This window comes from Neophocaena asiaeorientalis, unplaced genomic scaffold, assembly GCF_003031525.2.
Source record: "Neophocaena asiaeorientalis asiaeorientalis breed wild unplaced genomic scaffold, Neophocaena_asiaeorientalis_V1.1 scaffold400, whole genome shotgun sequence".
Lineage (NCBI taxonomy): Eukaryota > Metazoa > Chordata > Mammalia > Artiodactyla > Phocoenidae > Neophocaena > Neophocaena asiaeorientalis.
The window spans coordinates 200,122-222,561 of record NW_020175089.1 but is presented as its reverse complement, the minus strand read 5'-3'; the positions used below and the strand labels follow the sequence as shown (position 1 = coordinate 222,561).

The following is a 22,440-nucleotide window of genomic DNA, read 5'->3' as shown; positions in this document are numbered from 1 at the left end:
GGCGTCTCATGTTTGATGAACAAATTGTCTTCATTGGAAGGCTTTGGAGCAAAGGTTCCTGGGAGAGGAAAGATATCTAATGCCTGGCATGCATTTGTGGTTTTCCATTTTCAGGGGAAGTAATTGTCTCGAAATGAAGAAAGAAACAGAAATTAAAATTCAGACGCTGACATCAGATCACAAATCTAAGGTAAGAAAATACCTATTTTTACAGCAGCAACTGCGGAAGATACTGCGTAATTTTTTAGAAGCTGCACCCAGTTTAAATCAGAAATAACAGTAGCCTGGGGCTGGTCTGGGCTCACTGGCTTGGAGAAGAGCCATTTCATGGAATACCTTTTCCTTAATTTGTAAACATATGCTCACAATATCTATGTTGTCTGCCTCAGAGGCATCAAGGGAAACAACTAAAAGGAAATAGTGTATAAAATACAGAATATGATTCCCTATAGAAGTAACATTGATCATAGGACAGAAAACCACCCACCTTGAGGGTTCAGTAGCTCTTTGATACTTATTCCGTCCTAACTTTGCTGTGGAAGTTTGGGATGGGAAAAAATCCAGAGCTGAGATTCTAGGAGATGAGCCTAATTACTTGGATTCCCCCAAAGACGCAAGAAAATAGTTTAGGGGACATTAATTAAGATTATGGACATTTTGGAGAGCTGAGCACCAAGGTGCCATCAAGAACATAAATAATTATAATTATAATAATTATTAAAAAAAAGAAACTCTGAAAGAAAGTTTCCAACTATAGCTTTTGGTCAAACCAGCCAGCCTCTGTATGTCTACATGCAGCTCTGTCATCCAGCCAGCGACCCTGCCACACACCTGGGCCAACCAGGCATCCAAGCTGAAGTTCTCTTTGGTGCTGTGTATTTTGTGTCCACTCTGCCATGCAGTCCGTAGAGGCAGTAAGCTGTGTATCTTTAAGAGTTGTTCCCGGGCTTCCCTGGTGGCGCAGTGGTTGAGAGTCCGCCTGCCGATGCAGGGCACATGGGTTCGTGCCCCAGTCCGGGAAGATCCCACATGCCGCAGAGCGGTTGGGCCCGTGAGCCATGGCCGCTGAGCCTGCGCGTCCGGAGTCTGTGCTCCGCAACGGGAGAGGCCACAGCAGTGAGAGGCCCGCGTTGCGCAAAAATAAAGCAATAATCAAACCCAGTTTAAAAAAAAAAAAAAAAGAGTTGTTCCCCACTCTCTCTTTCTCTCTTCTTAACTAGAATATGTGAGAATTAACAACTATGCAACATGCCATGATTTTTAAATGCTTTGCATAAATAGGAAAGCAGAAATGTTGGCCACCGTATCAATTTTCTTTTGCTGCATGAAACACCATGTGAAATTTTGTGGCGTAAGACAGCTACCATGTATTAGCTCACAATTCAGTGGGTTAGAATTTGGGCTATACTCCACTGGACAGTTCTGCTGATTTTGGCTGGGCTCATGTGTGTGTCAACAGTCAGCTGGGATTGATAGCCTCACTCATCTCTCTGGTGGGTAGCTGACTGCTGGTTGTTTTTTCCTACATGACCTCTCATCCTTCAGCAGGCTAGCATAGGCTTTACCACAGGTTAGCCTCAGGGTTCCAGGCATAGAAAAAGGATAAGTACTTTCCAAGCTTCTGCTTGTATTACATTTGCTACTGTCTTGTGGCTAAAGCAAGTCACAGGTCAGCCAGATTCAAGGAGGTGGAGAAAGAGAATCTAGCTATTGATGAGCTGTAAAACCACAGTGTGAAGAGCATGGATACTCTTTGCAGGAGAAGACTTTCTACCCCAGCATCTGTTCAAATGACACAATAAGTCATGATGCAGGAATAAGAGAACACATCTCTCTATTCAGATCTGTGGCCTTGTGGAAGTGAAGCTGGAAAAATATAAGGTGATGAAGAGAATTCTGGTAGAATTGGTAAAGGAGCCCAAAGCCCAGACAAACCAGAGTGTGGGCGAGTTAGGCAGTTGAAATAACGAGTCATGATTAAGTATTTAGAGCCAAAGTGATTGCTCTATTTTAATAAGCAATGACTTCCTGATTCCCACTGATTAGTACATATTTTTGCAGGTTATATGGGTGTCTACTGATTGACCAAGTAAATTGGTGGGAGGATCTGAAATGCATGGCTAATATTGTGCTTTCAGTTCCTACCTGACCTGTGAGAATTCCAAGTGGCACCACCCGCTTTTCCCCACGCAGGTCAAGGAGATCGTGGCGCAGCACACAAAAGAGTGGTCAGACATGATCAACACTCACAGTGCAGAGGAGCAGGAGATCCGGGATCTGCACCTCAGCCAGCAGTGCGAGCTACTCAAAAAGCTCCTGATCAACGCCCACGAGCAGCAGACCCTGCAGTTGAAACTGTCCCATGACAGGTGGGAGAGTTAGCTCCAGAAGACACTCCCAATTTTTACGAAAGACTAGTTTTGTGGTGTGTGTGTGTGTGTGTGTGTGTGTGTGTATGCACCTGTCAAGGTAGTAAGGAAAATCAACTTGACATACAACATTGAGCTTTTACATATATCCTATTGTACAGTTGACGTGAGCAAGAGGAACTATGAGAAATGGCCTCTGCCATCAAAGGGCTTCCAAGCGTTGGCAAGATCTCACACTCCCATGACAAATTAAGTCACGTTACAAGTAGCGTAGGATACATACTAAAACGTGTCACAGGCTCTACTGCCTCCAAGTGGTCCCAGATGCTTCATAGAATGATAGGGCTGGAGGCGGCCTTTGAAAAATGATCTGGAGCCTCTTAGAAGAGAAGACATAGAAGGAGATAAAGACCAAGCAGTTGAGCTCCTAGAGGGATTGGTTCTGATCACTCAGAGGTACCTGAGGAAAGACCCTTGTTTCCACTGTCTGGACTTCTATGAATTCTAGAAAAGCAGGCCTGATCAAGAAACAGCAAAAAGTATCTGTTTATTTTGGTCTCACCCCATTTCAGCAAATTGCATACTGCAGATGATGAGCTGGACTTTTTCCCAGGGCGGAAGAGTGTTTAGGTCAGTTATGTCTTTTTGTCACAGCTTTGTTGCAGCTCGCCTGCGCCGTCCTTAGTGCCAAGTGTATGCCACAGTTATGGTCTGTTGATACACACAAAAAAGTAGAAAACAGAAGCATTTTACAAACAAATCAAAAAGAAACTTTTAAAATCTAACTGCATGAATTATCTAGGCACATTCTGAGATTTCCAACTTTATTTTGGAGTGATATACAGCCATAAGAACATGAAGTATTTTTGCCATAGTTTCTGATTCTCACATGAATCAACTAAATGAGGTATACTCTGCTGAGTTTCCTGTGGGCTAAGTTTCCAGACCCTATCCATTTTCAAGTATTCTATTTATTTGTATAGGATTAAAAGTTGTCTTTTTTTCCCTTAGAAATGCTCTTGATTTAGTACACAGAAAGGTCTGTTCATTATCCTCCCTTTGACCATTGCTACAATACCAGATTTTAGGTGTCCACCCTTATTCAAAGATACTTCAAAGAGTACGGTACTCTATTCTAATTTTTTTTCTTTTGAAGTTGAATAAAGGGAAAAAATTAGCCCACAACAGCAGGCATTGTCTAAAAAAAAAGTAAATGAATTCTTGCATGACACAGGAAGTCATTTGAAGGAACCATAACCTTAATACTAACTTACCTTAAAAAACAGATCGATGACAGGGGTATTTTTCAAAAAAACAGTAGCATCAAAGCTTTTTCTCAAGCATCCTGTAGTTGTGTTTCTTTGTCACCATCACAGCTGTCGCTCTCGGTTAAAAAATCTTGGCTTCTTAACATTCAGCAGCATTATTTGGTTATAGATAGGTGCTTGTTGAATGAAAGAAGAGATGGTCAATTTAATAACAAGTTATGAAAAATTTTGAGAGCCATTTTCTTGGGCCCAGTAGTTTCTATACATATTCCAGCCTCTGTGGCCCTAAGGTCTCTGACTGAAGCACTCTCTGTTTCAGCTTTGTCCACCCCTTTCCCTGAAGTACAAACACTACTTAAACAACCTCACTCCTTGGTCCCTCATTTCCAGGCAGTGCTTCAAGGAGATTGCCACAGGTTCCAGGGAAGATTCTTTGTTAATATTCATTTTAGTATTCTAAATTGTATGCTTTTAATGAACTCATCAATAATACAAAGATATGAGTTTTTGTGGTACACACACGCATTCACACACACAGTGATCAGTCACCTGTAAACATCCTTTCCCCCCTCCCTATTTCCTATGCTTATTTGAAACCATTTCATCCCCTTCTTTCCCTTGGGCTGTCAGAAAACAGGATGGTCACTTGTGAGTGTTAGAACATCCTTTCTCTTCCAAGCCATCTGATCCCAAAAACATGGGGCAAAGCCGGAATATCCTTGTATTCTACTGACCATAAGTGGTTGTCCCTGTGCATTCTTTGATTACTCTCATGCTGTATTCACTATTTACTTTTTTTTAAAATTGTATATAGGTTGGTAAACATGATTGCCTGAGATATTTGTATATAACTTAAGATTTTTAGCTTTTATTATTCAGAATTCTTATGGCATGTTAATGACAGTGTCCTACTCTGGGCAGCTGAATACGATCATTGTGTGGTTAGGGTTAGCTTAGACACACATAATGTCGCTTCTTCCCAGCCCACCACTGTTACTTCACAGTGACCCACTGCCCCCAGGAGAAGCATCCTCGTGGATCGGGGCTCCTGCCCTCCTTTCCACAGAGTACAAAACAACTTGATGAGCCCAATAGTGAAATAAAAAGTGAACCTAGTCCCGTTGTTACATGTGGAATGTGTTTTCTGTTTCTGTTTTCATTTTTTTTTATTAGAGTTAAATATCCATAACATGAAATTTACCATTTAACCATTTTTAAAATGTATGGCATGAAGTCTATTCGCACTGTTGTGCAACCATCACCACCATCCATCTCCAGAACTTTTTCATCTTCCCCAGCTGAAGCTCTATACCCACTAAACACTAGCTCTCCACTCCCCTAATTTTTCTTCTTTCCAGTTTTATCGAGATGTAATTGACATACAGCACTGTATGGTTTCAGGTGTACAGCATAGTGCTTTGGCTTTACATACATCATGAAACGATTACCACAGAAAGTTAGTGAACATTCATCATCTCATATAGATATAAAAGAAAAGAAAAAGAAAAAATATGTTTTCCTTGTGATGGGAACTCTTAGAGTTTACTCTCTGAACAACTTTCATATATAACGTACAGCAGTGTTCATTATATTTATCATGTTGTACGTTACATCCCTAGGACTTATTAATCTTATAACTGGAAGTTGGTACCTTTTAACCACCTTCCTCCAATTCCCCCTCCTCCCACCCCTGCCTCTGGTAACCAGAAATCTCATCTCTTTTTCCAGGAGTTTGGTTAGGTTTGTTTTTTGTTTTATGAAGTATAATTGATCTACAACACTATGTTAGTTCCTATGTTAGTACACAACATAGTGATTCAATATTTCTATACATTACAAAATGATCACCACCTGTTTGTTTATTTTTAATACATAGGGAAAGCAAGGAAATGCGAGCACACCAGGCTAAGATTTCTATGGAAAATAGCAAAGCCATCAGCCAAGACAAATCTATCAAGAATAAAGCAGAACGGGAAAGGTGAGTCTGAATGCTCACTGCCGGAATATAACACTGACTTGAAGACACAGACTCGACAATATTTCTGTGTGTATACACACACTCACATTTGAGATATAAACAAACCTGTGAGTTCTGGTTTAGAATCCTGCTATTATAACTGCTAGAAGATGTATTATTATTGCTGTAAAACATCTTCTGATTGTTTACTACCACTAGTAAAACAGATTTACATTCAATATATGTGTGCTAATTTACAAACAAAATTATATAAAATATGGCAAGATATCCTTCCCACATCCCATTGGGTCATCCTGTAAGCATCTCATCTGCTCAGGTGTTAAGCCCATTCTGAATGGACTTACAGTCTATATAACAGCATGTAGGATGGTCTTCTTCCCTTGACTGGACTCGTGCTGTCCTTGACACCAGGTGTCATCTCAAACCACCACCACCCCACACACACACACAGGTTTTCTGGTTCATCCTTGTCTTCGAATGGGTTTCTAGAAACAAAGACAGGAATTTTTGTGCATATGATTTACTGAGGAAAGGATCTTCAGCTAAGGGGAGAGGAGGAAGCAGGAGGGGGCCAGGGCAGGGGCTAAGTAAGGATATGGTCTTGGCTAGAGTTCCTTTTCAGCCTGATCTCAAGCTCTGGATTGTAAACTCTACCATGATCTGTCCCTTTGAACCACAGGTGTCTGACTTTTGTACTTCTATGTTAATCAGTCATTGGCCACATAGAGTTGGGGGAAGGTTTGTGTGACCTCCAGAGAAGATCCCTTTTAGCCAAAGCTGGTAAAGGGGATCTGAGAGGACATCAGTAGTCATAGTACCCAAGAGAGGGAGTTAGCAGCACTTGGTTCCCAGTGATCCCAAAAAGCATCTTCACCTGTGATGCTCATGGCTGCCCCGAAAGCCTCTAAGAACACAGATGCTAGTTGCTCCAGAACTGAGAGCTAGGTTCACACAGCAGTGGTCAAGCACAGCAGGATTGTGTCTCTTGGAGAAATAGACTTGGATAGAATGTGGCTGCCGGCTGAGTTCACCACCCACACAAAGCCTGTGTTTTATGCTCAACAAAATTCAGAGCAAAGTGAAGATTACCTTTGGGGGTTAAAACGTGAGCATGAAGTTTAGGGCTTTACGTCATTCAGCTGTGGACCATAGGCTGAGCTGTTAGGAAACTTTGCAGCTCCAAGCAAAGTACCCCGTTTCAATTCCACTGTCTACACGGTCTTTTGTGGACGCTTAGTTGATACCTGATGTTTCCTCCTTGTCTTGAACACAGCAGTAACTGCTGTCCAACTACTTCAATATCGTTGATTTTTAAAACGCATCTCATTTATTAACCATAATTAAAGTTAAACTTGAAATAGGACAAAATATAAAGCATAATACCATCCAGTGCATTTTTATGCTGAAGTTTTGTTGGATTAAATATGGTTTGGAATTAACTGGCCAGCAATAGGATTTGGAATTCCACAGTAATTTGACCTGGAAATGAATTGCCTTTTCAACACTTTGGCCAAGAAATTTCCCAGTAAACATGGAGTGTCATTTGTGTCTCTCTAGGGAGATTATTACTCAATTTAATCAATGCTCATTTACACCATCATTTTGGGGTAGTTATCTGGTTCTTGTTTATTTTAACAAAGTGCCACCCTCTGGACGTTATTCTCAGACAAGGAACTTTGCTTAATGGCCTTGTATACATGGAAATGACATTGTCCACTTTAGCTGAAAAACACAAAATATTCATGCCATGATAAAACCTTGTTAAACTGTTTTAGACTGTCCAAACTGAAATATAGAATTCGACATGATAAATGTGCTAATTATCAAATAGCTCTTTATCATACTTTTTCAATTATGTTGCAAAATGGACTTTAACCCAGTTGAGATCAAGTTTTCTTAAATTATGAGTTACTGATAACTTAACCAGGAAAGTTTTTAAATTTAATTTCCTTATTTTGCTTTATTATACTTATTTTTTATAACTCAGTATCCAGTGGTTAGGTGACTCTCAAACATCTACAAATGGCTGGTCTCTTAAAAAATAATTTCTCTATGCCAAATGGTTACCTTTTTAAACACATACTGTGTGTATCCACCTTATCAAACTACTGAGAAATAAAATTAAAAATTTATAATCAGAGAGCTAAGAAAGACATGCAGAAGCTGAAAAATACTTCTATTCTTGGGTTAAAGAAGACATTTCAACATAAATGACATGATATTTATAACTGAATGACAACATAAACACTGTTGATCAATGTGTCAGAGTTAGCTGAAGCACACAGGAAGAGAAATAATCAGCAAAATAAAGAGGCAACCTACCAAATGCGTGAAAATATTTGCAAACATATATCAGGTAAGGCATTAATATCCAAAATATATAAGCAAATCAACAAATCAATAGCAAAAAACAAATACTCTGATTTTAAAAGTGGGCAGGGGACCTGAATAGACATATTTCTAAAGAAGACATGCAAATAGCCAACAGTATATGAAAAGATGCTCAACACTATGAATCATCAGGGGATGCAAATCAAAACCACAATAAGATATCACCTCACATCTGTTAGAATGGCAGTTATCAAAAAGACAAGAGATAATAAGTGTTGGCAAGGATGTGGAGAAAAGGGAACCCTTGTGCACTCTTGGTGGGATTGTAAATTGGTGGTGCAGCCACTATGGAGAACAGTATGGAGGAGTTTCCTCAAAAAATTAAAAATAGAACTACCATATGATCCAGCAATTCCATTTCTGGGTATATATCTGAAGGAAATGAAAACACTATCTAGAAGAGATGCCTACATCCCCATGTTCATCATAATATTATTCGCAATAGCCAAGACATGGAAACAATCTAAGTGTCTATGAACAGATGAATGGTTAAAGAAAATTTGAGATGTCTATTCAATGAAATATTATTTAGCCATAAAAAGAAGGAAATCCTGCCATTTGGGACAACATGGATGAACTTTGAGAACATTATCCTAAGTGAACTAAATCGGACAGAGAAAAATACTATATATTTGTGGAGTCTATAAAAAAGCCAAATTCATAGAAACAGGGTGGCATGGTGATTACCAGGGGGTGACGGTAGGGGAGTCAATGAGGAGACATTGATTAAAAGATACAAACTTGCAAATATAAGTTTAATAAGTTTTAGGCATCTAATTTCAGCATGGTGACTGTAGCTCACACTGTATATTACTTGAAAGTTGCTAAGAGAGTAGATCTTTTTTAAACATCTTTATTGGAGTATAATTGCTTTACATTGTTGTGTTAGTTGCTGCTGTATAACAAAGTGAATTAGCTATACGTATTCGTATATCCCCTCCCTCTTGCGTCTCCCTTGCACCCTCCCTATCCCACCCCTCTAGGTGGTCACAAAGCACCGAGCTGATATCCCTGTGCTATGTGGCTGCTTCCCACTAGCTATCTATTTTACAGTTGGTAGTGTATATACGTCAGTGCTACTCTCTCACTTTGTCCCAGCTTACCCTTCCCCCTCCCCATGTCCATTCTCTATGTCTGTGTCTTTATTCCTTTCCTGCCACTAGATCTTAAAGTGATGTTTACAGTGAAAATTATAGCCTAGTTGCATATATTTTTTAAAGAAATGAAAATTAATAAGAAAATGCTCAAAGAGGACATAAAATTAGAAAAGTAAACTGAACCCAAAGATGTCAGATGGGAAGAAATCAAAATTTAAGAAGCAAAAAATATTAAAATAGAAAACAAAAAGCAATGGAAGTAAAAAAGTGAAAAAAGCAAAAGCGAAAGCTTGTTATTTGAAAAAAAAAGAAATCAGTGAACCTCCAGCAAGATTGATAAAGAAGAAAGAGATACCACAAATTAGTAGTATTGGGGATGAAAAGGGAAATAACTACAAATGCAGTAAATACTTTTGAAAACCAAGACTACTATAAACAATGCTACTAATGAATTTGAAAACCTAGATGGAATGGACAATTGCTTAGAAAAACTAAAATATCCAAAACTGACTGTAAAAGAAAGAGAAGACCTGAATAGACCTATAACTATTATAGAAATTCAGTCAATTATACGTCTATTTAGTCATGAAAAACACTCCACCTCACCAATAATCAGGGGAAATGTGAGTTAAAACAACAGCATGATGCCATTTCAAAAAAACAGCAATTGACAGAAAAGGAAATGTCTGATAGTAACAAGAGTAGGCAAAGATATGGAGAAAGGGTAACACCCAGACACCATGGGTGGGAGTGCAAACTGGGACAGGTATTTTGGAGTAAAGATGAAGTTGTTTACTCCCTACCAACCTACAAGTCTAGGTTTACACCCTGGAGAGACCTTTGCTCATACGCACAAGAAGATATGTCCTACATTTTATTTATTTAGCCAATAGACATTGTGCCAAGCATTTCAGGACCCTATGTGCCAAACCATTGTGCATTGTTGGGAAATAACCTACTTTCTATTAATGGCAAAATGAAAATACTGTAATCTACTCATAAATGGAAAAATCCATGCAGCAGATGAAAATAATGGAATCGTTTGAAACATAGCTATATCTCTTAATCATAAGGCTAAGTTTTAAGTTACAGAAGGAAACCCAGAATATGTTAGCATTCAGGTTAATTTGGAAACCATACAAAACAGTATATGTATAGTCCAGAAGCATCAGCATCACCTGGGAGCTTATTAGAAATGCAGAATCTCAGGTCCACCCCAGACCCACTGAATCACACCCTCTGGGGGTGGGTTCAGAAATCTGTGTTTTTGATAGTATCTCCATGTGATTTGTGTGCATGTGAAAGTTTGAGAAACATTTGTGTGTATTACATATGGATACATCCATATGTAATAAAAATATTAAAACATGGATAGGAAGGTCCACACCAAATTCAGAATAGTGGTTACCTCTGGAGAGAGATAAAGGAGGGAAGTGGAGTGAGGAAGAATACAAAGGGGGGTTTATTTATATCTGCAATGCTTTATTTCCTTTAAAAATATGAGACAAGCATGGTAAAACATAATTAATGTTGACTAATCTGAGTGATGGGTACACAGATTTTTTTTTGTCTTTTTCTCAGTACATTGTACATTTCAAAATTCCTCAATAAAAATTAGGAAAAGGAAGTGATAATCCCATCCAAATAATTAAATGGAATATGAATCTTTCATATTTAATATCATGTCCAACCGACGTCATACCAACTGTTGTTTGTACCTGTTGCTTTTAGGCGGGTCAGGGAATTAAACAGCAGCAACACTAAAAAGTTTCTGGAAGAAAGAAAGCGAGTAAGTATTTTATAATTTTCTTGACACTTTTCCTTTAAAAAAACTATAAACAGTAACTCATGCTTAGAAATCAGACTACTAGCTAATTTGCTTTTTCTGTACGTCAAACATTCTAGCTTCTCTTCTCCGCTCCCTGAAAGCTAAATTAATCTCTCACTGAAATCTTTAAGGTAATTATTTGCTCCATTTTATACAGAAAATGAAGCCAGATTTTAATCGTGAACAAGTACTCTTGTTTTCTAAGATTTTGGCAGGAACTATCTTGCCAGTAAAAATTATGGGTTTAAACTCTCCCAGTTTTCAGGCTACTTTTCTTTCTTCTTTTTTATTTTTTTTTTATATCCGTCACTTAAATTGCAAACTACCAACCTTCATCCATAAGTTTTAAGATTACAACCCAAAGTTAACCAGAAGTTTTGTTTTGTTTTGTTTTTTACAGCTCGCAATGAAGCAGTCCAAAGAAATGGACCAGTTGAAAAAAGTCCAGCTTGAGCACCTCGAATTCCTAGAGAAACAGAACGAACAGGTATTTCATCTAAAAAGCATAAAAAGTTGTAGGCAGCCAGCCAGCTTCGGGAGGCAAATGCCTTAGATCAGAGTCACCCTTCTGCTAAAGCCCGTGGACTGAGTAGTAGCACGGAAAGATGGCTAGAAAAATTTGGTGCCTACTGTACTTACCCCATTTCATCCACCAAGAACAGAAAGTATTCTTTTTTGAAGTGGGAGAGGAATGTGGCTGTGGGGAGAAAAGAATCAAAAGTCATGGTTTGATTAGATTATGGGGATTCTAAGAAGGACATTACTGAGAGGAGGAGAAAACAGGTTACAAATTGTTTCTTCATTTTCACTTAGAGTTTTATCACTTGTACCCTAGAGACAAGTGAGGTTGTATTTAAAAGCAAATGAGAGAGACCACCTATTTTCAACCTCAATCTAAAAGTGAAGTTATAGAACCTTAGTAGGCCTTACAAGTGAAACTTAGAGGCATGAACCACCATAACTCTACAAACCACTGGAAGTGGGTGGATACCATACTCTTGGTGCTAAACGCTAAATATACACAAATAAAAATAAACACAAAAAATGTACACAAATAAAAAGAGTTATCCAAAATCCAACTATTTAGTAGCTATCAGGCATATACCAACACCAGGATAAATGTGTGTTTACCTCGAGCAGTACATATAGATGGGCTATAGCCCATCGGCCATCCGCACTCTCATTTCAATTTGATGGAAGTACCTCTAGCTTATGTGGCAAAATGACCCTCAGCAGCAGTTAAAATTTCAGTCTGTCTCAGTCCAAATACATCTCTTTAGGTGTAGCTGGTTTGGAAGTTTCTAGATAATTCACTTCAATATACAAGCTTTAAAGAGGTTTTGCTGAAATACGTACTTGTACTACATTATTCTTTCCTATTTCCTTTCATATATAAAGTAATACTATTTAAGATATATTTTTTAAGAGTAAATGGCTTCCATTGAAGAACACCTAACTGGAAATTACACTAAAAACTACCTTTGAGAAAGTAAAACAAAACCATAAAATCTTTTTTTTTTTTTGTATTGCAATTGGGTAACAAATAAATCCAACTTCTGGTTTCAGATTCTTTACTTTTTGGTTGATAGAAGTTTTACTCATGGGCATACTTCTGAGTTATGTTTCCCATTTCCTTTCCAGCTAAATGCTTCTATTCATGAACAGTCCACAGATCCCTAAGGGGGACAATAAGTGTTTATTGTCCCATGGGCCCAACTCATTTGACCAACTCATAGATACATCACCTTCTGGTACAAGTTACTAATGATTTTGCTCCTAAAGCATTTCTCAGAAAGTGCTGGGGGGCGGGGGCAGGGGGGCATTGGCGAATGAGTAAGGGTAGAACCACCATCTCCAAAACAATAGAATCCACTTTAGTGAATCAGGACTGGGTGGGGATAAGGATGCCTTAGAAGAAGGCAAAATGGAGGTAAGATGCAGTTATGTTTCAGTTAGCTAAATCAAGAAACTACTTAGAAATCATTGTGTTGCTTGGCAACAAGTTTGACTAAAGAATATAAATGTGCTAAAAATTACTCATCACTACAATAGTGGTGTATATCAGAGCTAGAGAGTACGGTTACCTAGTCTTTTTAGTTTGAGAGCTAAATTGTATAATTTAAAAATCACTTTGGGCTTTTATCCTAATACATGTGTAACTCAAATCACACCAGAGTTCTTGCACTGAAATACTGGATTAGTGATAACTGTACTGATTGGATCATATTGGGAGAATAGTGACCTTTTGTTCCAAAAATTCATATAATGCCTTTCAGTGGGTCACAGGTAATGTCTACCACCCACACCTGATACTTTGAGTCACAGAAGCTTAGGAAAAAACATGAGAAGGCTTCAGATTTGATGAAGATTTAATGAGATTCCATGAAAAGAAATTCAAGATATAGTGACACTTCCAGCAAATGTAGAATTAGGACTTGAATTTCTTTGTTAAGCTTTGCTTTACAAATATGGCCTATTCTATAGCAAATTCAATCCCAGGTATTTCTGGTATACCTTTTTTTTTTTTGAATTTAAAGATCAGAGACCTCTCAATTCAGTTACTCAGTGTGTTTCAACACTGTCATAGACACAGGGCAAAAGACATAGTGACTCTGTTTCTTCCCTCATAATAGGTGAGGTCTGGAACCATTTGGAGAGCTCACTTTATAACCAATATTTCATTGGCAGAAAACAGTTTCCTGTCTCCAGGCAATCCCAAACTTGTATAACAATCTCCCAAACTACTGTTAAACCCCAAGACTTTTTTCTGTTTCTAAGCCAAAAATAAATGAATTTTAACATTCTCCCATAATACCTCCCTTTAAGGTTTCTTACCTGCTTTCCTGTGACCCTAATCGCCTAAATTCTCCCAGTCACTCTCAAAGAAAAGCCTGGAATCGATCTACTTCATTAGCTAGACAGTGTTGAGGGCATTGGAAGAAACAACTCAAGTTTTAATATATTTGGGTCCTGACTCTGGATCCTAACTTCATATGGCCTTTTAAAGCCTCCTAATGGCCTTGTCTACTTGGTCAGCCAGTTATTCATTTAAAACTCCAAAGGGTTTTTGCTGCTGTTTCCCATTGACCTCCCAGCCACACAGGAGCTCATCCTTCTTGACATGCACCATTTCAAACCTGAGATGTTCCATTACTGTCACACCCAAGTTTTAAAAATTGATTTTTGCCATCAATCCTATCATTTAATAAAGAAAGGTGAGGGGGTCTCGCTCAAGGGAGGGTTCCTCACTCACTGCCCCACAAGAGAGGCACAGTCTGGGCTCTTAGGCATCGGTCGTTTGTTTTGTTCTTTTTTTTTTCTGTTGAGATCAACTTGGGGGAAGTTTGTCACTGACGGTTGTATACATGTTTTAGTCTTAGCTTTTTGCTTTTCTGTATATGGTTTTGCATTCATTTTTCAAATTCACTTCAGTATTCATTTATTTTCTTTGTTTTGTATGTATGACTCAATTTTGACATTACTATTTTTGTACAAACAGCTTTTGAAATCCTGTCATGCAGTGTCCCAAACGCAAGGTAGGACTGAAAACTCTGATAAGCAAGACATTGCCTTCCTGCTCAACTACATCCGTATTCTTGGTGCTTTGATGATTCATATCTGCTCATGACTAGTTAAGATCACAAGGGTTTGATTTAAAAGTGTGACTATTTAATGCTTGGATTTCTGATGTAATATTCAAACCAAAATGGCCAGCATCTTGAGAGAATTATTTCTGATGGAGTTTTAGTAGCCTTTCCAGTTGCAGACCTGGGAAACTCAAGCCATGCTAATGAAGATGTACCCAGGCATCAAAAACAGTGATGTATGGTTGTTGTTTGGACAGACCACAGCTAAGACTGGGTCACAGAGTCATATCTTTCACAAACATTAATATGACTGCCATTAATTTTTAAAGCACCCTGGTAAAAGTTCATTGGTGGTTTTTAATGACAAAGAGTTATGGTTTGCGTGCAGAAACATTATACAATGTCATTATACAATGACTCTTGGCATGCTTTGTGTTAGATCCAATCTGCCAGAGACCTTAATCACCCCTTATAAGTGACCATATGATTTATTGTTCAAACAAGATAGTTTTGTAAGTGAAAGGGGAAGCTGTTCATAATAGCCAAGACCATGGGCATAAATTGAAACCGTCCTTGACAAGTGGGCATGAATGGTCACCCTGCTCATATGAGAAGCTGGCTCTTGGAATCCTTTTTTAGTGTTAATATGATCCTTCTTTCTAAACAGTGTTCAATATTGTCTTTAAATGCTAGAGGGGGAGAAGCATAGGGAATCCTTTATTACTGCTTAGTGAACATAGAAGTATTTAATTTCAAGTGCCGATAATGTTTCACTGTCATCTCTTATGAATACTGCTTGTGTCATAGTTTCATGTTTGTATATTTTTCTCCATTTCTTCATTTCTCTATTAGAGCATTATTATATCTCAGGCATAAAAAAAATCTGGGGAGGGGGAACCGTCCATCCCAAATGTAAGCAGAAAGTTATCATCTTTAATGTTATTATATCCATCCTCACCAAAATGAAATTTAAAGCCACAATATAAAAATAACGATAAGGGCTTCCCTGGTGGCGCAGTGGTTGAGAGTCCGCCTGCCGATGCAGGGGACACAGGTTCGTGCCCCTGTCCAGGAAGATCCCACATGCTGCAGAGCAGCTGGGCCCGTGAGCCATGGCCGCTGAGTCTGCGCGTCCAGAGCCTGTGTTCTGCAACAGGAGAGGCCACAACAATGAGAGGCCTGCGTACCGCAAAAAACAAAAAAACCCATAAAACAAACAAGCAAAAATAACGATAAGAAGGAACTCACTCTATGGTCTGTGGGTTAAACTAATTTTGTAGCAGGACTTCATTTGGGACATTTAGATGTTCATAGTATGATCTGCAGAGTTGACCAAATCCTCCCACTGACCTTCCATTTGGTTGGAATACCTAACTAGACATGAATAGTAACATCAGAGCTCATGAGAGTCCTCCTCTTGAGTTATATCTTTCCATATCCATGTTTCCATTTTTAAATGCCCTTTATTTCAAAATGATGTGTCACTAAAAAAGGACAGGTTGCTTTATTGTTCCTCTGAAAGATCCATGTATTGGGTTGGAAAAAAGCATACGGCTGGAAAGTAAAAGATAAAATGAACCAATTGATTTTCCCTATTTTGCCAGGCAATGATTTGTCATCAGAACCTGTCCCCATATGACGCCTTTCCACCCCCCAAATCAGCTGGTTGTCTTCTTGACAGCCTTAATTCATGAGATTGAGTTCACCGTGGCTTACTTCCTGGGGTGGACCATAAAAAATGAATGACTCCAGAGAAGTGAGAGCCTATGAGGATAGTTTTTGGACAATAGCATTCCAGGAACCCTACATATTCCTGTAACGTTCTGTTTGCAGCATACTCCAACCAAATCAATGTGATATGCTCCCACCTGAACTTCTCCATCAGTGAAATTCTTAGGCAACTACTTTAAATTAAATTTCAGGCTATTTGGGGAATAAGTCGTTCATAAGCAATGCTTATTCTAAAAGTGATCAAATTATCTTCACACAGTCAAGGCATGTCAATCTGTAGAAACTAAATCAAACAGTTAGACACGACATAATCTATTAGTAACAGGTGTAGCCTCTTCTCAAGTTGTTTTCCTGGTACTGTGTGGACCAGTCCTTCTCAGACTTTAACGTGCATAAAAATTTCCTGGCGATCTTATTAAAATGCAGATTCTGGGTCAGTAGGTCTGGGGTGGAGTCCAAGATACCGTATTTCTCACAAGATCCCAGGTGATGCTGATGATGCTGGTCCATGGACCACACTTTAAGTAGCCAGGACATAGTGACAAGCATCAAATTTACGGGAGAAGAGAGGTTGGGTTTGCTCTATGGCTTCAGGAGAGGATTTCAACATGTAAGGTCACGTTTCTGATGTTACAGGCGAAGGAGATGCAGCAGATGGTGAAATTGGAAGCCGAGATGGACCGCAGACCAGCAACAGTTGTGTGAAACTCCAGGACGCAAACTGAAACCACAGAACCACTGCATCAAAAGAGCACTCCCAAAGTTCTGAACACAAATTCCGTGGAAGAAAGCTGATGTCTTTTGCGTTTCCTTTATGTATAGACAAGATGTCACCTGAAACCACAGAGACTTACGTACTTCTCTTAAATGTTTTGAATACTGAATTTCCTTGGCCAACTAAAAGTAGCTACAAATCCCCCAAAATTACGATTCCAATAAGGCAGAGTTTACCCATTGATCATACCACTTAAACATGTTTGCTATAAAGTACCATCACAGATAAATGAGCTTGGTGTTAACTACTCTGCTTTGTGATGCATTAGGACATGTTTGAGCAACAGCAAAAATAGTGTATTAGCCATGTGATAGTAAGCGCATGCACTAGGGGGAAAAAAAACTCTGTCTACAAATTTATCAGCAGAAGTGGTGATCTGCTAGACAAATAATCTGGGGGAATTTTTCTATATCTAAGTTACCTCATCAGTAAGTGCCAAGTCTCCACCATGCCATAAGAAGCTAACTTCCTGTAACAGTTGTGGAAATTATTAGAACAATAGAAAAAAAAAAAAAAAAGAACAGTGTCCCTGTGCCAAAACCCATCAGTGCTCAAAAGGAGAACTCTGTCAGGCACTTTTAAGAAAGTTGACATCTGACACTGCTTTCTAGGAATTGCTTCTGTCAATTCCAGATTATTACAGCTCACTCTTACACCATAAAGATTGTGGTTATTGGCAAACGTTTGTAAATGTGACCATGTATAAAGTATTTATACTCCTAATTCTCACTGTCAGAGAGCAAAATCATCTAAGTATTGCCACATGACAAGATTAGTAAACAGGAATACTAGAACTATGTTTGCATGATACACAAGCACCAATTACGACTAATCCGTACACAGTTAACCTAATGCAAGTAAATACTGGTTAAGAAAATGTATGGCACAGAATATAATTTGACTCTCAAGACTTTTAGCATAATGAAGAAGTCTATATATATGTGTATATGAATTATGTGGGCATTCTTGATACTTCAAGTTCTAGTTTCAAAAAAAATACATAACTAATTTAATTTTACACAAAAATATTTATGCAGATTTTCAGAATTTCATATCAGGAAATAACCTTTTTATGTCTGTTAAATATCAAAACAATTTGCTACAGTGTTAATCTGCATGGTCTTTAAGCCTGCTGTAGTTGTGTTGCAGAGACTGCATGAAGAAGTCCCCCCTGGGAATGGAGCCATGCCCCAAAGCCCAGAGGAGTGCATGGAAACTGTAATCTAGAGCAAATCAGATTACTGATTTTAGGGCACAAACCACCAACTGAATTGTTGTATATGCTTGTACAGATTGATTCTGTGTGTTCCTCTGAATAAAGCAGAGAAAATTATGTTACCATCAATATTGAAATTAAACTTCCAACTTCTCTAATAAAAAATGAAAACACATCTAACACCCGTCAGAGTATTTGCTCCCAAAGATGCTTTCCAGTGTACTTTTCCTGTTTCATAAAAGATCTCTTCATTGAAGGGGGCTTATGCATGACCCAACACATTTTGCTCCTGACACAAAACAGGCTGATTCTAGTTGACTCCCAATGTAAAGTACTTGTTTTTTTTTTTTCTTTTTCTCATATTTATCCTTTGAACTGGCTTCTGAAATTCTCTGGTTCCAAATTTCCTTATCTGTAAGACAGTGGAGTTAGACTATGTATCTTTCAACACTAACATCCCATGAAAAATGATGGCTATTAAAATGGTACCACATTTGGATGGCCAGTTTTCAGAGATTCCAAATGGCTCCCTCATCAAATCAAATAGCTTCTTCCCAGTGCTCACCATTCTGTAGCACTTGACTGAATCCATCACTCCCCTGCTCTTTGCTCTTCTTCTGAGAGAGAAGCAGAAAAAAGTAGGAGCAAACTCTTACTTTTCCCATTTTTCTGATTATTTCTTCTCTGGCTTTTCATCCTCCTACACTGCCATAAGTATTTCTGAGGTCCAGCTTAAATCCAGAGCCAGTTTTTTTTTGTTTAACCCAGATTACTTTCAGTATTTGAGATATCTTACTCCCTGAAAGGATCCATTGTAATAGGATGAAAATGTACACACAGCTCAAATGTACAACAAAAAGATGTGTTTATTTTCAATTGTAAGTTCATATTGCACTCAAATCCTGCATTCTCACTTATTATGAAGGAAAAACAAATCCTGCCAATTACAGTTACTCAGCCTCTTCCAACTTAAAAATAAAAAACACACCTATTTCAGAAGCATATTAAATTACTTCAAAGTCAAACCCCCAGTTAGAGTTCCCTTCCCCTTAGGGAAGTCTCCCTGCTTCTTTCCCCAGGTGGCTTCTTGGTGTGAAGAGAAGCCTGTGTGTCCTCCTGGCAGTGGGGAGGAGCATCTGGTCTCCTCTGTGGGGTGGTCCTAACTGCCTGCAAGGTGGGCCCTTCCATCTCAGTGTCTCAAGGTTTCTGCTCAGAGGAGTTTTCACCCTAGGCTCATTTTTTCCAACATTCTTCTGGGATACACAGAAACTTCTGGATTTTGTTGGGAGTGGGAACCAGAGGTGCTAGCTCAGGTTTATCCATTTAAATACCTCCTTTGGCCATTTGTCAGCTTCTAACGCCGTGCTGTTCCAATACCACAGGGGTTTCTCCAGGAGGCTTGTAATTTTCTAGAGCTATGCCACAAGAAGCAAGAAGCAAGCCTATAGAGGTTCTACTACATCTTCCTTCTCCCACCTCCAGGACTTTTTGTCCCAATCTGGGGATCAAGGCACTTGACTCAATTCTTACCTTTCTCCCTCCTATCAGCCCTGAAAGGATATTCAGCCGCTCATGGATGATTGATTGGAATGCTCATACTGGACTGGACTTCTTCCCTAAGTAGATTGGTCTTCCCCTTTTGGGGGGATAAAAGGCTTCATGGAAAAGAAAGCAGATTGACAAGATAGGGAAACCCATCGGGAAGTACCATATTTCATCAAATCCAAGACATCATTGATTAGAACATGCCCATTACTATTTTATATTCCACAAAGAATGAAAGCATGCTGCCAGTTAAACTATGACACACCATCCAGTGATTATAAGACACATTTCAATTTCAGGGATGTTAAAATGTAGAAAATATGTGAAGCTTGGAATCCATGAAATATATAGTATTTCAAAAAATACTATGCAAGCTACTCAAATCCCAAGTCTTAATGGGGGTGGGGGGGGACTTAGTTTTAAAGATAGAGCACAAGAGAAACCTTATATCAGAAAACCTAAACTAAAGGACACTTACACGATTGGGTTTGAAATTTAGCAGTGAGCTTCCTGGAGATCATTTCAAAAGCAGAAAGAAATCTATTTTTCACCATCAGTTCAAAGGATGTTCTTTATGTGTATTTTCCTTAGCTGTTTCATTCAGTCACATGCCTTCAATTTCTACTTCTCTGAACATAATTCTTACTTTTCCTAAGCTCTGGTTCTTCCTCTTAGCTTTTCGGTTAAACAAGTGGCCCACATGCACATTGTATGTAATTAATCAAAAAAAGAGACCCTCCCTCCATCTGTCCTCCCTGTTTAACAGTCCATAACAGGCGCTAAACCTTGTGTGCTTCCACACTCAATCTGTTTATAAAACCCATGAATTCTACCCTGTCTTGGAAGTTGCCTTCTCCCTTACAACTTTTCTCATTCTTCAACACCCAAAATTGAATTTCTTTGCCCCTCAAATCTCTTCTACACCTAGGTTAATTTTCCCAAACAGCAGCTCTGATCATATTACTATCTGGCTGGTAAAACCTGAGTTCCAATCCACTACCTAAAGAATAATGTCAAGATTACTGATATCAGCATTCATCTTGGGCCCCAGACTGCACCCTCACATAGCCAGTCTGGATTATCACTATTCTCTGTTCACACACGTAGCACACATCTTTCCTAGCCATGTCACATGATGATGTTCTATCAATTCTTAAAAGCAACCTCCCAAAATGCCACCTCCAAAACTTCCCTCATTCCCCCAAGCAAGAAATCATCTGCCCTTCTGAATGTATCCATTTACACTTTAAAAGTTGTTTAAGCATAGACTTTTCCACCAGCCCAGACTAATTTCTTTTCAGGCTTTGTTTATTTGCTTTGCAAAGAACAGGTAGTCAGTAACTACCCAATGACCATTTAAGTTGTTTTCTATGAATGAAGGGTTTGTAACTATCTGTTTGGCCCCTTGTGCAATGTCCTTCAATGAAAGGCTAAAGTAAGTTTCCTTCCCAATTTCAAGAAAAAAATTTTCCTCAGTTCATATTGTTAGCATCCTTTCAAAGCCGTAGGACTCTTACCATAGTTAACAGGCAATGTGGCTCCATCAACACTAAGTGTGATTATGGAGAATGAAGAGGGAACACCCTGCATTATTTCAGTGCTGAGGTTGTCTTAGAGATGCCTCATTCCAAGCCCTCAGTAGCTTCTCTTTATCATCACATGTGAAAGTTTAGCAGAAGGCCACTCTTCTCTACAACTTTTCCTTGATGCTTGGCATTTCACAGAATCCCAAGCACAACTTTAATGTCATAATAAATCCTGGGTAGTGCCTCTGGGATGAATTTTTATGAGCCATCTTCTTTAATAATATATCATGAAAAGCGTTCTGCTCCATAGGTTAGAATAATGCAAAAATATTAGGAAGGGAGCGGGGAGATGATTAAAAATAGCAGTATCATTGCTTTTACATTAAAAGAAAAAATAGGTGGCAGCGCTTTACTCGATTAATGAAGCAATGCCTCTTCCTCTCCTGTACTCATCATACTTCCTTGGAAATTTGGGGCAAGTCCCCAAGCTACTTCAACCTGGACATTTTTGAGACCCCCTTAAAGTCTCCACCAAGATAAAATTTGGAAAACTTTTCCAAAGGAGGCCAGTTTAATATTGTATACCTAATCACTCACACCATGACCCAGTAGCTTTAGGTGAGTCAAATGTATTTAAAACATAACAAGAGAGATAAAAGAATTTGACCCTTGATTGTTTCTAAACTTATATAACTTGAATGTGGAAATGTTATACTTGTCGCTCAAAATACTTATTGTTTACCCTTTTCAAGCAATATATATGCTTAATTTTCTCACACACAGCTTTTAAACTTTATCTTTTTCTTCTCTGTAGAAAAAACTTGGTGTTTGTGTTAGAGTGGTGCTCATAATGCAGCATGTTGAACCCTATAGACTATAAGACTAAATTGTGAATTCTTATATACCTTGACTGACACACGAATGGTTGTAGTGAACACATTCTCAGCATTGAACTAACTTTATTCATCGGTCAAATATTTATTAGGAGCCCACTGTAGTCCTCTATATGTTCAAATATTGGATTGGCCAAAAAGTTCGTTCAGGTTTTCCATCAGATGTTGCAGAAAACCCTGAATGATATTTTTGGCCAATCCAATAGTTTTTAACTAGTAATATATTATTTTTTTAG

At 38.6% G+C, this 22,440-nt stretch overlaps 1 protein-coding gene across 1 annotated transcript in view; it reads left to right on the top strand.

Annotated features, from left to right (window-relative positions):
- The window catches only part of PLCB4 (phospholipase C beta 4), a 266,535-nt gene extending 248,120 nt beyond the window's left edge, over positions 1-18,415 (top strand). Inside the window, exons 32-38 of the mRNA XM_024764269.1 lie at positions 115-190; positions 2,194-2,369; positions 5,514-5,615; positions 10,835-10,892; positions 11,332-11,418; positions 14,431-14,467; positions 16,886-18,415. Coding sequence (XP_024620037.1) covers positions 115-190; positions 2,194-2,369; positions 5,514-5,615; positions 10,835-10,892; positions 11,332-11,418; positions 14,431-14,467; positions 16,886-16,974 — 625 coding nt within the window. The 3' untranslated portion in view covers positions 16,975-18,415. The remainder of the gene's footprint in view (positions 1-114; positions 191-2,193; positions 2,370-5,513; positions 5,616-10,834; positions 10,893-11,331; positions 11,419-14,430; positions 14,468-16,885) is intronic.
- Positions 18,416-22,440: the final 4,025 nt, after the last annotated feature.